At 48.2% G+C, this 15156-nt stretch overlaps 1 protein-coding gene across 2 annotated transcripts in view; it reads left to right on the forward strand.

The window, feature by feature from the left end:
- LOC144147164 (neprilysin-1-like) overlaps nucleotides 1-15156 on the forward strand; it is a 116573-nt gene that overhangs the window by 16698 nt on the left and 84719 nt on the right. For both annotated transcript variants that reach the window (XM_077679233.1, XM_077679234.1), the window contains exon 4: nucleotides 5056-5217. In XM_077679233.1, the coding sequence (XP_077535359.1) occupies nucleotides 5056-5217 (162 nt within the window). The remainder of the gene's footprint in view (nucleotides 1-5055; nucleotides 5218-15156) is intronic.

Consider the following 15156-nt stretch of genomic DNA (forward strand, 5'->3'; position numbering starts at 1 on the left):
GATGTGTGCCCTCACCGGATGCCTGTGAGTTTGTTTGTTGTTTTGCACACGCGTGTGATTACGCCGAATGTATATATGCATGCCGTCTTTTCGATAAAAATCCATTTGAGAGTTAGCTTTCGTACAGTCCTGGCCCCGTCCGTGTGTTTCGCTGCGCTAAATCTTATGTTTGTAATATGAACCAACTCACCTGGCAATACTTCTCACTGAACTCTCGAAGGCATAGCTTGTCCTCTCTGCTCTGCGGCTTCGCGCGGCTGCCATAGTTCCGAATGCGATTCAAAGATAACGAGTGAAACAGCATTTCAGCAGCAGTAGGTTGTCCAAAGAAGAGGCAAATAGTAAATCCTGCCTAGCCTGGCACGTACGGTAGGCGTATTGGGCAAGAACTGCTCTATTCAGGTACGCTAATCCTGCCTAGCCTTCAAAAATATCCTGAAAACAATAAAATTTACCAGCAACCTATGGGGGTGTGGGGGGTCCCCTTGTTCACAGGAACATTATCATCCATAATGCAGATTCGATGCTTCCTTTGTGGTTTCCCTAAACGTATGCTAAGCTCTGTGCTGTATGTCAGATTAGCCTGACGCCTTGGATCGACGTCTCAGGCCTTCGAGCCGTAGCGTTTTTCCCACGGAGATCACTTTTGCCAACGGCGATAAAACCGTTGGGGGATAGGGGTACAAAATTTTGCTGTAAAAATGCATTCATGCTTTAACTTATGCTTCCTTCCTCACGCCGTATAGTGACGTCATGTTATGAAACCAATGAAATCTCCCCCTTCTCTGCACTACATGTCCTCATAGAGCGGGTACGGAAATAGTCACAAAGATACAACACCGCTGCCATGTTGAAACTCGTGCTGCAAATTAAGGGGACATGTCTATACTCTGATGCGACTGATCAACATGGTCGAACGTTTAGTCAACAACGTGGGCGAGTTCCGCAGGCGGGAGCAACCGCGTTCAAAGTAAACTGGGTGTTTGTAAACTGTTTACGCTGTCTTGCAAAATCTAAACTTTATTCTGCTAGCCGGTTTTCTCGCTCAAGATTGACGGACAGCATAAAATGGACTATTACTACGATGACATGTTAATCGAAGCAACTTCGAGTAGCGATAAATGAAAACCAACCCGTCATTTACTCTTCAAGCACAAAATTAAGCCCACCTCCCCTCGCGGGAACCCTGGTGGGATGCGACGCTGAAGGGGGTTCCATTGTGGGTTTCCGTTGGGTCGATTACTCGAATTGCGTGAGCAATCGTCGGGTAATGCGAGTGAGTGAGAGAGAGAGAGAGAGAGAGAGAGAGAGAGAGAGAGAGAGAGAGAGAGCTTAGCGCGGACGACCGTCGACTGGAAGACCGGCCGGAGCGCGGCACTCCGCTTGTATGCGCAGCGCGCCCGAAGGAGAGGAGACCGCGGAGAAAGAGGACGCTGCACATGCGCACAGCGCGCTTCACTGCGCGCGCCACAGATGTTGGGGGAGAGGGCGCGCTATTACGGCGAGAGGAGAGGGGGTGAGCGCAGGAGAGACGCAGCTGTGCGGACGCGGACGCAACGACGCAGGAAGGACAGGGCCGCCGGCAAGAGATGCTCCTCTCAGCGTCGCATCTAAAAAAACACAGCGACCACCAGTGATGCAGCGCATCGCCGAGTCCCAGAACCATGCAGGTCAAATACTGTCCTCCAATAAGCAATGATGTTAAGGTTTTTTTGTTTAATTGGATATGCTCACCCTTGCCATAGTGCAGAAGACTCCAAGTGTAAGTCAAAGGGTAACGCTCTGGGTTGATTTGAATGATGAAAATAAACCACAGTGCGTGGATATAAATACGGGAGGAATTTATACGGCGGTTTCCTTCCGCGCGTCCTTTTTCCGTCTATGCTCGGGTGGATAGAGTGTCTGCTTCAATTCAGGCCATCCCTGAGGCCGTAAGTTCGAACCGAAAGCGGGGGACTTTCTTTTTGTTGAGAGACTTGTGCCGTTTGATAAAAATAAAGGTAAGGTACCGAATACAACTCACCAAACCAACGTGAGCGTAAGCAGGGTAACTGACAACAAACCATACAAAGAGCCACCAGGGCCGGGTTCTGCTAGAGCGGTGACCATACAACTGAAGCGTTTGCGCCACCGACCACATGGATATAAATCTGCTGGTGGCAAAGAATAAAGAATGGATTATTTTTAAACCACCAAATCTGCAAGGTGCTGTAGAACCTATAAAGGGGGAGTTCAATAGAAGGGAGATTCCCTGGATATAAAGGAATTACAAATTCATCAGCCTCCTAAGAATTGTTTTCAAACCGTCTACTAAACCAATACTCAGCCGCCTAGGTGACAGCTTTGATTCCCAAGGTCCCAGTGAGCAGGCTGGGTTTAGGAAAGGGTTGTCAACCATGGAACACATCCATGTCTTCAGTGAAGTGATATGAAAAACCCCAGAATACTCTCAACCCATTTGAGAAAGCGTTGGACTGTGCACTCACCGCAGCCGTTCTAGAATCACCAAAAACCAGGGAATAGATTAAACCTACGTAAGTCTTCTAGGCGACATATATGAGGAATGCACGGGTAGGACAGTACTCCACAAGCGAAGCAATAAATTTACGATCCGAAAGGGAGTAAGACAGGAAGATGCCATCTCGCCAAACTATTCGCAGCGTGTCTTTAGAATGCGTTACGAAAACAAAACACGGGATTTACGAAAAGCGGCGCACACTTGAGCCAATTGAGACTTTCCGACGACATAGTCTCGCTGAGTGGGAGTGCAGAACACATACAAACAATGTTTGAGGAACCATAATCAGAAAGCAGGGCCGTGCGGCTAAACGTAAATGTGGATACATCTAAAGTAATCACGAATAAGAATGCCCGAAACGTCCTCTCCAGCTTACGAAACGAAACCGTAGAATAATTAGAAGATTATAACTACCTCGAACAGATGGTTAGTGCTGACCTCAACAACGAGAAAGAAACCCGGCGCAGAACAGGTATGAGCTGGGGAGCATTCCGAAAGCAGTCGGAAATAATGAAAAGCAAGCTACCTCTTCCACTCAAAAAAAAATATATACGACCAGTTCATACTCCCGGTGATGACATGCAGAGCTGAAATGTAGCACCTTACTAAACCACTAGAAAGCAAACTGAGTTGGGCCAACGAGACATGGAACGGATAACGTTAGAAATAACTTTTAGGGACGGGAAACAAGCTGCCTTAATCAGGGAACAAATTAAAGTAGAAGATATTATTTAAATATAGAAAAAGAAATGGACTTGGGCTGAGCATTTGTGGGGCGAACCGACCACCGCTTTTCTATTAGAGTAACAGCGTACACTAGGAGATGGTTCTAGAGGAAGGGGAAGGCCCTTACCCCGATGAAACGATGAAATAAAAAATTGCGCCCACCTCCCCGCGAGGGGAACCCTGTGTAGATGCGACGCATCGTGGGATTCACTTGGTGTTTCCGTTGGGTTGATTCTGAAATCGCGTGAAACGTGTCGGGAACGCGTATGATTATTATGTTTTATGATTATTATTATGTTTTATTGGCCCATCTTGGTCAATCTCTCTAAGTGGTGTGCTTGGGGCTTCGCTGTCGCAACGACCTTTACTCCATCATTGTTGCTGTAAGTGGGAGCTTCTTTTCTTTTATTGCAAGTGTTAATCATTGCCGCATCATGCGTTGTATGAGTAGCATCTTGACGTAGTTTGAATGAGTCAAGGATATAAGGCGCGTTCGTAGCATTTGATTCTGTCTCGGTTTTGTGGCGCAGTGTGAAGAGCACCATGTACCTCGCGTTCCGCCCACAGGGTCGTGGGATCGAAACCGGGCGCCGCTAACTATTATTTTTTTATAGTTTAGGGGAGGGGTGTGGACGAGAAAGGGGCATCGGAGAGGAGAGGGGTGAGCGGCGGAGAACGCAGCTCGCGCAGCGAGGAGAATGGGGGAGGGGCGGACAACAACGCCGACGCTGCATGGACAAGGCGAGTGAATGAGATGCAGTCACATCTAAAAAAATGGGGGGGGGGCGGTGAACTGTGGACTCGAGCAAAGCAAAGTTGAAGGTCAATGGGAGAGGCCTTCGTCCTGCAGTGGCCCTCAGTAGGCTGATGATGATGGTGAAGGTGATGGCAGGCTTTCAGCTTTAGAAAATCATCTACACAAAGACGTTTAACTCATAAATATTCTTACCATGATATCACTGCTATTTACGCTGCCGACCGACGATGGGCGACTGGTCGCTTTCGGTGCGCCAAAAAACGAGTATTTATAAGGTGTCTCCTAACTTCCAGAAGCGATAAATTGTGAGAATATTTGGGGTTTATGATCTGGCAATGTTTTTCAAGAAGATAAAATTAAGCAAAAAGAAATGCATTTTCTTTTCACGATTCCTTTAAGAGGACGTTAACTGCAACGTGCACATTTGATCTCTTACAAATATTTGTAACGAACTCCAAGAAAACCTACCCATGGTTTGATGACCTCAAGAAGGTCCATTGCCGCACATTTAGAACTTCTTTTACTGTAACTTGTATGCTGATGTCACATAAAAATGCTGAGCAGATCTTGAAATTTATTTGTTTATGAAATGCGGGTTTTTATTAGTCAACTGACTTGCGGAATCGAACTTCAGTAGTTTTGAATATATTTATAACTCGAACCGATACATAACAAAAATTGGGAATTAAGTTCTCTTTTTTGACTATGGTATCGATAGCATCCTCTTTATTCCCAGCCAATCCAAGTTTAGAACTCATTGTAATTATAAAGTGTAAAGGTTTTACCAAGTACTGAACAGAATTTTTTGGTCCGCTAATGTTTGCGTTTACACATGCAGTCACGTCAGACAAAAGAATGTTCCTTAGGATCGGTTAGCTTTGGTAGCATTATTTTTTTATGGTCAGCATATTCCCGGCTCTCGTTAATTCCTTCATCCAGGAGAAGCAGCACCTATGGAATAATGAAACAAACAATGAAGAAGGGATACTTTAACGCGATGGGACTATGCAGGGGTCGCGAAACCTTCACTGTGTTGCCATCATTCTTCTTTCAGCAAAGGAGATAAACGAGTCAATCGACCCCTGCATCAACCCGTGCGATGATTTTTACGCGTACGCTTGCGGTGGGTGGATAAGCAAGCACGCTATACCAGAAAGCAAAGCTTCCTACGGTACTTTCGACGTACTAACAGATGAACTTAGGGCTACTATTAGAGGTAAGTTTCTAACTCTGCAGTGTTCTTGAATATATGAATAACAATGGCTGCATAAATACTGGTGGTTGCTGTTTTTACAGCGCAAAAATTGTTAATATTTGTGGACAATTGACATTAGCTTAAATGGAATTACAACGCCGGTATGACGTATGCAACTTTCACATTATTTGTACGAACTTGCACTTTGTGGGCCTGCTCTCTACGGCATGCCCAGGAATGAGGCACACTGCGGTTGCGTGAAAGAACTCTTTACTCACATCCTCCAACGCGCTGTCGCCCGTCCGGGCATACACACACACACACCAGCCAAGATCACTCTCTGTCCCGAGTCCGAGTCCCCGCGCGCGGCTCTTCTTCCACACCGCCCGTTCCTACCCGTCCACTCGCGCCATCTCTCGGGGCCCGACGTCCCCAGGTCCCGCGGCAGCAAAGTGTTCGCGGGGGAATCTTGGAGGCCATGCGTGGCCGGTGGGTGACCGGCGGCGGAGAGGGCCCGAGGAGAGAGCTCGTGGCGAGGGGCGCCGAAGCGCTCCCCACAACTTTTTGAATGTTGCTTATATAATTATTCTTGTTGACATAGTTCTTCAAAGCTTTCCCGAATTCCTTTCAATAGCCAATAGCGCAACTACTAAAGACCAAACTTTTAGGCATTCAAAAGCGCGTTTCATGCACCAAGAACAGCCCGGAAAAACAAAGTTTTTGGCTTTCAACTTCGGAAATATAGCCACCATAAATTTTCTGATAAATGCAAATAATTTCGAACGAAGACGTGCCGGACCGCGATCTACGGCAGTAAAACGAAAGTTGCTGTTGTTGATAATGGCGCACAGGCACCAAAAGTTCAGCATAGCTGTTCAATTGTCGCATAAAGCTGCTTAACTAATGGCGATTCATAATTAAATCAGCACACAGCGATAATTCATGTTCAATGACCCCTGTCGTTTGCTGAATGTCGCATATAGGGAAACAGGCATAACAAAAAAAAACACTTTAGAGCTAGGAATACTGATGTAAAAAGCGCTGTATACTCGCGTACAAGTTCAGAGCGGCAATATCTCATGCAGTGTGTCACTCCGCCGAAGCGATGGTCCCCGATATCGGCGCGGGAGCGCGTTTTGAAAGGGCTTTCCGCTTAATGCGTCACATCGGGTGCGATTTGTTTGTCGCCGCGGCAGTATTTTAAAAGTACATTGTCTAAAAAACACTGAAAAAATTCGCGTCATATTCAAAATACTCGCAGTCAGGCGTGCGTTTCCTCGCACGGAGGAACCGCCTCCTGCGTAGATGATGTGCAGCGGCAACTACCCTTGTAGTCCATAAGTGTTACCCAAGTATGATTGATCTCTACCTGAGGGAATTTACATACAACGCAACAGAAACCGACACAACTAATAAACGCAAGAAAGACAGCGCTTTGTCAAGAAGTTATTGCGCTCTGAAATGACAACTTCAAGACACTACTCTAGCATATTTCTCATACACAGTGATATCCAAAGTGAACAATCAAGACCCCCCAACACTTCCAAATCCACTTCCACACACTTGAAGAGCGTTTTTTTAAAAGGTAATTAGAGGCGAACCGCTTTATAATAGAAAAATGGCCGCGTATCTGCTTCTTTCCCCGCAAATGTCAAGGAAAGACTATAATCGACTGGCGCTCCTACCAAGTAAATGATTCAATTCGCTTTCCCCTCACATCTCATGCTGTTATCCTCTCCCACCCCTTTTCTATCAAGATAACACGCTGCAGGTTTCCTCAAGTCAATTTAAATTTACCGCCTTCCACTGCTCCAAGTCCGGTGTCTTTTGACAACGCTGCCGTACGGCGGAGACGCGCGTTAATCGAGGTACCCTACTACGACGTTTATAGAAGAAGAAGAAGAAGAAGACTATTTTTCAGCAGACATTGTTACAATTCCTGCTGAAGGGGCAGGAGCTAAAGTCATTGAGTGCCTGACGAGGGCTCCAGACCCTCTGGAGTTCACAACATTTGAGTTCCACGTTGCCCTACTCCACGAGAGGGCCAAGCGGAACGTGGAACCAGTGTTGTACACGTTCCTCCAAAATAAGAACGAAAGCTCGTTCCTCGTTCCTTGCCAATTTTGAAACGAGTTCCCGTTACAAGTTCCTTTATTGCGAAGGGAACGCGTTCCAGTTCCCCTTCTAAAATTGGAACGTGTCGTTACATTACCGTTACAATTAGGTTTTTAAATTAAAATATAGTGTAGGATAATCCTGGGTCAAAATTAAGTGAGACATTTAAAACTCACATCGAACTACGTATATTATACGAATATTAACACCACCGGCAGCATATTATCTGGAGATAAAGATAATCAAAAGAAACGCTCCTAGGCGAATTTTTTCGGGGAGCACCGGAAAAACTCAAGACGGCTCGAGGACATTTCGGTGCAGGATATTTCGGTGCGGAAATTTCGGTGTACGGACATATCGGTGTACGGGCGTTTCGGTGCACGCACATTTCGGTGTACGGACATTTCGGCGACCAAATTATCCGGTGCTTGCCTGCCAGTTGCGACAGCCGTTATATTTTTATTTCCGCTTAACGTGGGTTATGGACAACAATCTGGAGCCGTCAATTTATTTTTTGGATTGATGCCATGTTCGATCTTTGCCAGGTATTTTTAGAAATTCTACATTTATATATATATTTTTCATACCTCTTCCTGGGGACACCTGTTATGCAGCCGAATGAATTCTTTAGCACACGTTTTTTTTTTCATTTATGACAGGTTGTTAAATTTATATTTGCTCTTTTTTAGCTAAGACAATTACCCGTGTTTACGATCGCCTCTTTTGCATTTTTTTTAAATTACACACCCTCAAATTACATAAATTACATGCACACTCTCAGTATCCAAAAAGTAACAAACATTAGCTAGCCTCCCAGAATGAAGGAAACCTTATGAAAAGTATTACAAGGGCTGGGCTGCCTTGCTAAAACGAATTCGCGAATACTGGTCTAGGATATTGTCGGGGAGGAAAAACGGGCCTTTTGGAAAAGAGCCGCAGGTTCGCATGTCATAAATGATGATTAAGCGCGTACCGGTTGTGCATACAAATTCCACCCATTGTGTTCGGGACAACCAACCTTCGTTTAATGTTTACAAGCCTAAATTTAGCACATATTAATTCTTTGTTCTTTGTTCACGTGGCAACGCTCCGCCAGGGTTTAGCGTTCGTTTCCACGAACGGCGGCGCAAGCACAAGTCTCGAACGTAAAATCATATCAAGTCACGAAATTACAATAATAAAGCTAAAATGTTCAAAGAATGCCTGTGACATCCCCTCATTCAAAATGTCTGGGCCAAGACGTCGTGCACCAAAATGTCCGTGCACAGAAATGTCCACACCGAAACGTCCTGGACCGAAATGTCCGACACCGAAATGTCCGGATACCGTTTAGCAGTCCGTCCGTTTCGTTGGCTACGTTGTTTACCGGGTAGACCGAACCGGTCTGCTCCTGAGCGCGTGGAAGGCCGAGTAGGAAGGGTGCGGAGGCACGGACATGCCGAAGGCAGGCCCGCGGAACTAATCCCCCTACCGCGACGAATGCCCAAGTGCCCAGCCGGGTCCCGGTCAACCCAGTAACAACGCATACGACAGAATGGACGGACTGCTAAAACTCTATTCTTTCCCCGCCAGGGAACAATTCTATCGGCCAGACGCGCATTCTGGCCTCCCCAGACAAACGATGAAGGGTGAAAAGCATTCTCGCGGCTACGCTATTCACCCGTCGAACCCCGCGTAAGCAACCAGCATGAAAGCAAGCACAAGCTGTGGCCTGCTGCGTGGTTATTCTTCTGCATTTCACTTTCGAGGAAGCATGTACGGCTGAAGGGCGGGCAAACTGACCATCTTATAGGAAGAGAAACGCAGTAGCGCTTTGTGGATTTTTGTACTCGAGCCTTGGCATCACAAACAGCCAAATACTAGCGATGTAACGGCAGGAACGCCGTTCCTGCCGTTCCTTCAGAAACGTAACGAGTTACCGTTACAGTTCCACCGACCCTTAATGGAACGGTGGCGTTCCTCCGTTCCTCCAAAAAGGAACTAGTTCCAGGAACGCCGTTCCTTGTAACGCCGTTCCGTACAACACTGCGTGGAACATATATAGTGGAACATTTCATCGCTGTTGCCGTTTGATTTTTTTAGTGCCGCCAGGAGCGCGGGCCACAGCAGATGACGGGTTTTTGCAGTTGATTTATATTACATTTGCTTTCGCAAAATCCAAGCATCTATGATTGTTTTATAAAGGAAAACTTCAAATATCACTTATGTATTGATTTTCTGCCTTATATTTGCGTAATATCCTGTTCTTGCATAACATTTTTGACAAGTATGAACACTAACACTGAATTTAGACGTTTAGATTTGGTTGTGTGTATATAAGACTATTGCGCAGCCTCTGTTTCACATTTGTCGGTGGGCTGTATTGCGTCACAGACATACAGACAGACAAATATTTGTACGTTTAAGTAGCCAAAGAAAGACTATCGTCTTTAAAAGTGTTTTACAGCCCTAACGCGGTGTGTATTTTAAACCATAAGAAAGAGCAGCTGCACAGTGATATTTCGACCGTGGCTTTGCAATATAAGAGTTATCGGCTTACAAAGGCATGTTTGATGCTCAAACGTGGCGTTGGAAATGTCATTGTACTTGAGTGGGCTTCTAGAAACAAGGATATGTGTGCACATGTTTGAAGAAATCTTTTCGAGTCCTCCCTCGAACCAACTGGCGAACGTGCAGAAGCCCTATTACAATCCCCACGTTGGCCTAAGAATTGCAGCTTCCAAGAACTGGCCCAGGTATTGAGTCTACTGAGAACGACCAGCATTTGTTTATTTTCTCTTACCATCGCTCCCCATTCCTTTCGCCCATCGTGACCAGTTGTCATCCTTTCGTAGCAAAGGTTGTCTCTCTCTCTCAGAAAGCACGCGCAAGGAAGTCTGAGAATCACCGTGAAAAATGCAAAACCAATAGAACACTACCACCCCTTGCAGATTTTTTATTCGCACTTATGCCTCTTGTCCCTCAGAATTAGGGTCCCATTGTACTGGTGCAAGCGGTTGTCTTCCGGAGTTGTAGAACTAGAGGGCTAGGTTCTTGACTTGACTCTACACTTGAACCGAAACTTTACAGGCGTCGATATGTCAACCAGGCTTCTAAAAAGAGGCATTTGTAGGAATGTAGGCGCGAACACCAAAGTGGGCATTTAAAGGCACTATGAAGATATCAAGAAAGCACTTCTTAGTGTGTAAATCGCGCTCATATATCACAATGGCTTGATGGCAGCGCAAGGAAGTGTATGGGCATTTGCCTAAAATATGGTCTCAAGTGTTTATCAAAATACTGCCTCATGGAAGAGTCAACAACTTTGATCATCGTCCGAGGTTGGGGCACCGTCATACCAAGTAAAGAGTACTCAATTTCATCAGTATCGATAAGTAGGATATTTCAGCACAATTATTATGTCGATCGCCTCGCTTTGAAATAAAGCGAGCGAAAGGAAGGGAAAAGCAATTGAGCGGAGATTGTGTGCGGACAGCTACTTTAAAGAGGGGTGCGAGCAAAGTTGCCAAGGAGACGTTAGACGAGCACGGCTGGGCAGCTGCCACTGCTCGAGCTCCGGCTTGATCTCGCAGCGTTTCGTTGGCTCCCGCCATGATTCCCCGTCAACGCTTGAAGCTGCAGTAGAATTGAGTTGACCGCCATTCGAGGTGGCCAACGACGAATTAATGGCAGAGACGGAGAAAAATGCCGAATATAATCGTGGTAAATACCGGGAGGCAATGCTGGTGCAACAGCCAGAATATGTTACAGTATGGCTAGAGCGCTGAGCACGGTTGGCACGCGAAACAGTGCGCGTGAGATGAACGCCGCGTTACAAACTACACAAGCCGAAGAGGGGCGTGCGGATCGCGCCAAGCATCAAGTTCGCCTCGTAAAGGGGCGAGAGGTTCACGCAGTCTTAGCATCTACCAAGGACCCGCCGCGGTGGCTCGGCGACTCATACGTTGTGCTGCTGAGCCCAAAGATGCTGGTTCGATCCCAGCAGAGGTGACGACTTTTAAGATGGAGGCGAAAAGCAAAACGCTAGTGTGTAAAAGTACCATTGTCTATTTTATATTGCAGCATCTCCCGTGGTACAGTGTGAACTTCCCGCCAGGTACATAGTGGTGTACCTTCCCGTTTGGCCGTTAGGCGGTGCTCGAAAGCAAGGAAGAAGACGAGGAGTGCGCCCCGAACGAAGGGTCAGAGGAAGAAGACCGTGGGACGGTTGAGGCTAGCCAGAGCTTGTTGCTTGTGAGCACAAGTTCCCCTTGTCTAATAAACCCAGTTTGCCTTTTTTTATTGTAACCATCGTTACAAAAGTGGTGGTGGAGCTGGGTACATGATACCCCAATCATCCAGGCCTGTCCACGTCGAAGTGTCGCCCGTACGCCAGCGGACCATCCGTCGCCTACTCGGACTGCCGGCGGAGTGCGGCCTTCTACCTGATCGGGCAACCAAGAAGATTGTAGGCAACACCGCCACTGTGAACACGAACATGACTGATGCCCCTCTCCAGTACGTGGTGCAACAGCCGCGTACACCAAAAGTCTTCTACGGCGAGCCATATGAAGACGTGGCAGACTGGCTGGACCACTTCGAACGGGTGGCCCCGTTCAACGGCTGGGACAATAACCATAAGCGGCGACAGGTATACTACTCTCTTGAGGAAGCTGCGCGAACGTGGTTTGAGAACCATGAATCCACACTTTCGTCGTGGGAGGAGGTTCGTCAGCGCTTATTAGCCACTTTCATGAGCAGCGACCGCAAAGAAAAGGCCGAGGCTGCCCTTCAAGCACGAAATCAGCGCCAGAACGAGAGTGTTACCATGTACACCGAGGATATGGTCCGTCTTTGTAGGCGCGCAGATCCCGCCATGACGGACGAGACGAAGGTACGGCACCTCATGCGTGGCGTCAAGCAGGACATCTTCGCCGGGCTGATGCGGAATCCCCCAAGAACGGTTGCCGAATTTGTCAGCGAGGCAACGACAATTGAAGGCGCGCTTCAGCGTAGAGCGAAGCGGTACTCCCAAACCGAAGCGGTGGTCTGCAATGCAAGCTGCATGACAGGGTTGGAGAATTGCCTCGATTTGCGGGAACTGGTGAGGAAAATCGGGCGAGAGGAGCTCCGAGCGTTCCGCCAGCAGCAGTCTTCAGCACCAACGGTGTCTATCGCCGAAATGATACGCGAAGAAGTCCGGAAAGCAGTGGGTAATACTGAACGAACAGAGGAGCCACAGCGGGGGGAACCAAAACTCTCATACGCAGCTGCTCTTCAGCAATACCACCACCGCTCGTCGCCGACCATCGCCACCCCTGCGCCGACACCACCGCTCAACCCCAGGCCTCGCAGCACCCTGCCGTATCCACCGGAAACAAAACCTCGGAAAAGCGATCTGTGGCGCACTCCTGACCGCAGACCACTCTGTTTCTACGGTGGAGAAGAAGGACATGTCTACCGCGCATGCCCCTATCGCCGTATCGGCTTGCGAGGATTTGCGCCAAATGCTCCTTGTCCAAGGAATGGTGAGCGCCCGCAAGAGATTGAATACTACCTCGCCAACCGCCGAAAAGTTTTCGCACCATGACGCCCAGAGTCCCATTCGCCATCGCCCATGCAACGCCGATCCTCGAGTCTACGCTTCGTCCCCAGTTCTTCTGACCGTCCATCGCGGAGCTTTGAAATCCGGGGAAACTGAACTCAGCGGCCCCGGGAGGGGAGGCCGCTGGCGTCGACTTTTACGAAGAACCTCCACTGCGACGACGACGAGTAGGGCGAGAGGCAAGCGACCAGGCGGAGACGGGGAGCTGTGCCACCCAACATGTAGCGTGCGATGTCTTGGTGGAAATCGATGGGCGCGAGATGACGGTGCTGGCCGACACTGGGACGGACCATTCCGTCATAAGTAAGTCTTTCACCACCACACTGAAGAAGGTGCTGACGCCTTGGACTGGCCTCCAGATTCGCACAGCCGGAGGTCACCTGATTAGTCCTGTGGGTATGTGCACTGCTCGAATTAAAATGAAAGGGTTCACGTACATAGGCACCTTCGTCGTCCTACCCGAATGCTCAAAAGACTTAATCCTTGGGATGGACTTTTTACAAGCAAATGGTGCAGTTATTGACTTGGAGAAATCGACGATCAGATTTTCCACGAAGCGAGCTAGCGAAAAAAAAAAACATTTAACACCGACGAGACACGGCTCTGCGCCTCATTGACGACGACGGTGTCACACTTCCCGCTCGCACAAGTGTATTCGTCAACGTCATGAACGATACATTTCAGGACTACGAAGGGATAGCCGAAGGCAACATGCGGTTACTTCTGGACAAACGTATCTGCATCGCGAGAGGATTTGTAAAGCTCGAAAATGGGTGCACGCCCGTCTTGCTTACCAATTTCTTCAACGAGCGCCGCCATCTCGCGAAAGATACCGCCATTGCATTCATCGAAGAGGTCACTGACGTAAGGCATCTGTCCACACTAGGCACGACAGCGGCAGATTCTCATACGCAGGGCGTCATTCCGCCTGTCGAAGTTAACAAGAACCTTTCCGCCACACAGAAGGAGGCTTTAGTGAGTATCGTGTAGGAATTTTCTGACTGCTTCGCCACGACTTCCAAAGTCCACCAGACTCATGTGACGAAGCACCGCATCCTAACAGATGAATTCGCTCGACCTGTTCGCCAGCAACCTTACAGAGTGTCTCCGAAGGAGCGTCAAGCAATAAAACAGCAAGTCAAAGAAATGCTAAGCGATGATGTCATCCAGCCTTCGAAGAGCGCATGGGCCTCTCCCGTGGTACTTGTGCGAAAAAAAGAGAACACGCTTCGCTTCTGCGTTGACTACCGCCGATTCAACAGTATGACCAAACGTGATGTTTATCCGCTCCCAAGGATTGACGACACGTTGGACCGGTTGCGCGATGCCAAATTCTTCTCGTCCCTAGATTTGAAATCGGGATATTGGCAGATCGAAGTCGACGAGCGCGACCGCGAAAAGACGGCATTCGTGACACCAGACAGTCTCTAAAAATTCAAGGCTCTACCCTTCGGCCTATGCTCTGCGCCGGCTACATTCCAGCGCATGATGCATACTGTCCTCGCTGGGCTGAAATGGCAGACCTGTCTTGTGTACCTGGATGACGTGGTCGTTTTCTCCAGTTCATTTGACGAGCACTTGTCACGGCTCAGAAGTGTCCTGGAGGCTATTCGCTCTACAGATTTGACCATCAAGCCAGAAAAGTGTCATCTGGGGTTTGAACAGTTAAAATTTCTTGGTCATATTGTAAGTGCTGCTGGGGTTAGTCCGGATCCCGAGAAAACGACTGCCGTCGCGTCATTCCCACGCCCAAACGACAAGAAGGCTGTGCGACGCTTTCTGGGCCTCTCTCCCTATTACAGACGATTTGTAGAGGGATTTTCGAACATCGCCGAGCCACTGAACCGACTTATGAAAGAAGATGTGCCGTTCTCCTGGGGAAACGACCAACAACAGGCCTTGGAAACATTGCGTAGACGCCTACAAAGTGCTCCAGTTCTAGCCCACTTCGATGACGCCGCCGACACGGAAATCCGCACGGATGCCAGCAATGTGGGAATTGGCGCGATTCTTGTACAGTGGCAGGCTGGGGTGGAAAAGGTTGTAGCCTACGCTAGTCACACCCTTTCCAAAGCGGAAAGGAATTATTCAGGGACAGAAAAAGAATGCCTTGCCGTCATCTGGGCCATCAACAAATTCCGTCCATACCTGTATGGTAGGCCATTCAGAGCAGTCAGCGACCACCATGCCCTCTGCTGGCTCGCGAACCTCAAGGACCCTTCTGGACGGCTTGCTCGATGGAGTTTAAGGCTACAAGAGTA

Source organism: Haemaphysalis longicornis, unplaced genomic scaffold (assembly GCF_048455015.1).
Source record: "Haemaphysalis longicornis isolate Haplotype H1 unplaced genomic scaffold, Haemaphysalis longicornis Haplotype H1 scaffold_7, whole genome shotgun sequence".
NCBI classification, from domain to species: domain Eukaryota; kingdom Metazoa; phylum Arthropoda; class Arachnida; order Ixodida; family Ixodidae; genus Haemaphysalis; species Haemaphysalis longicornis.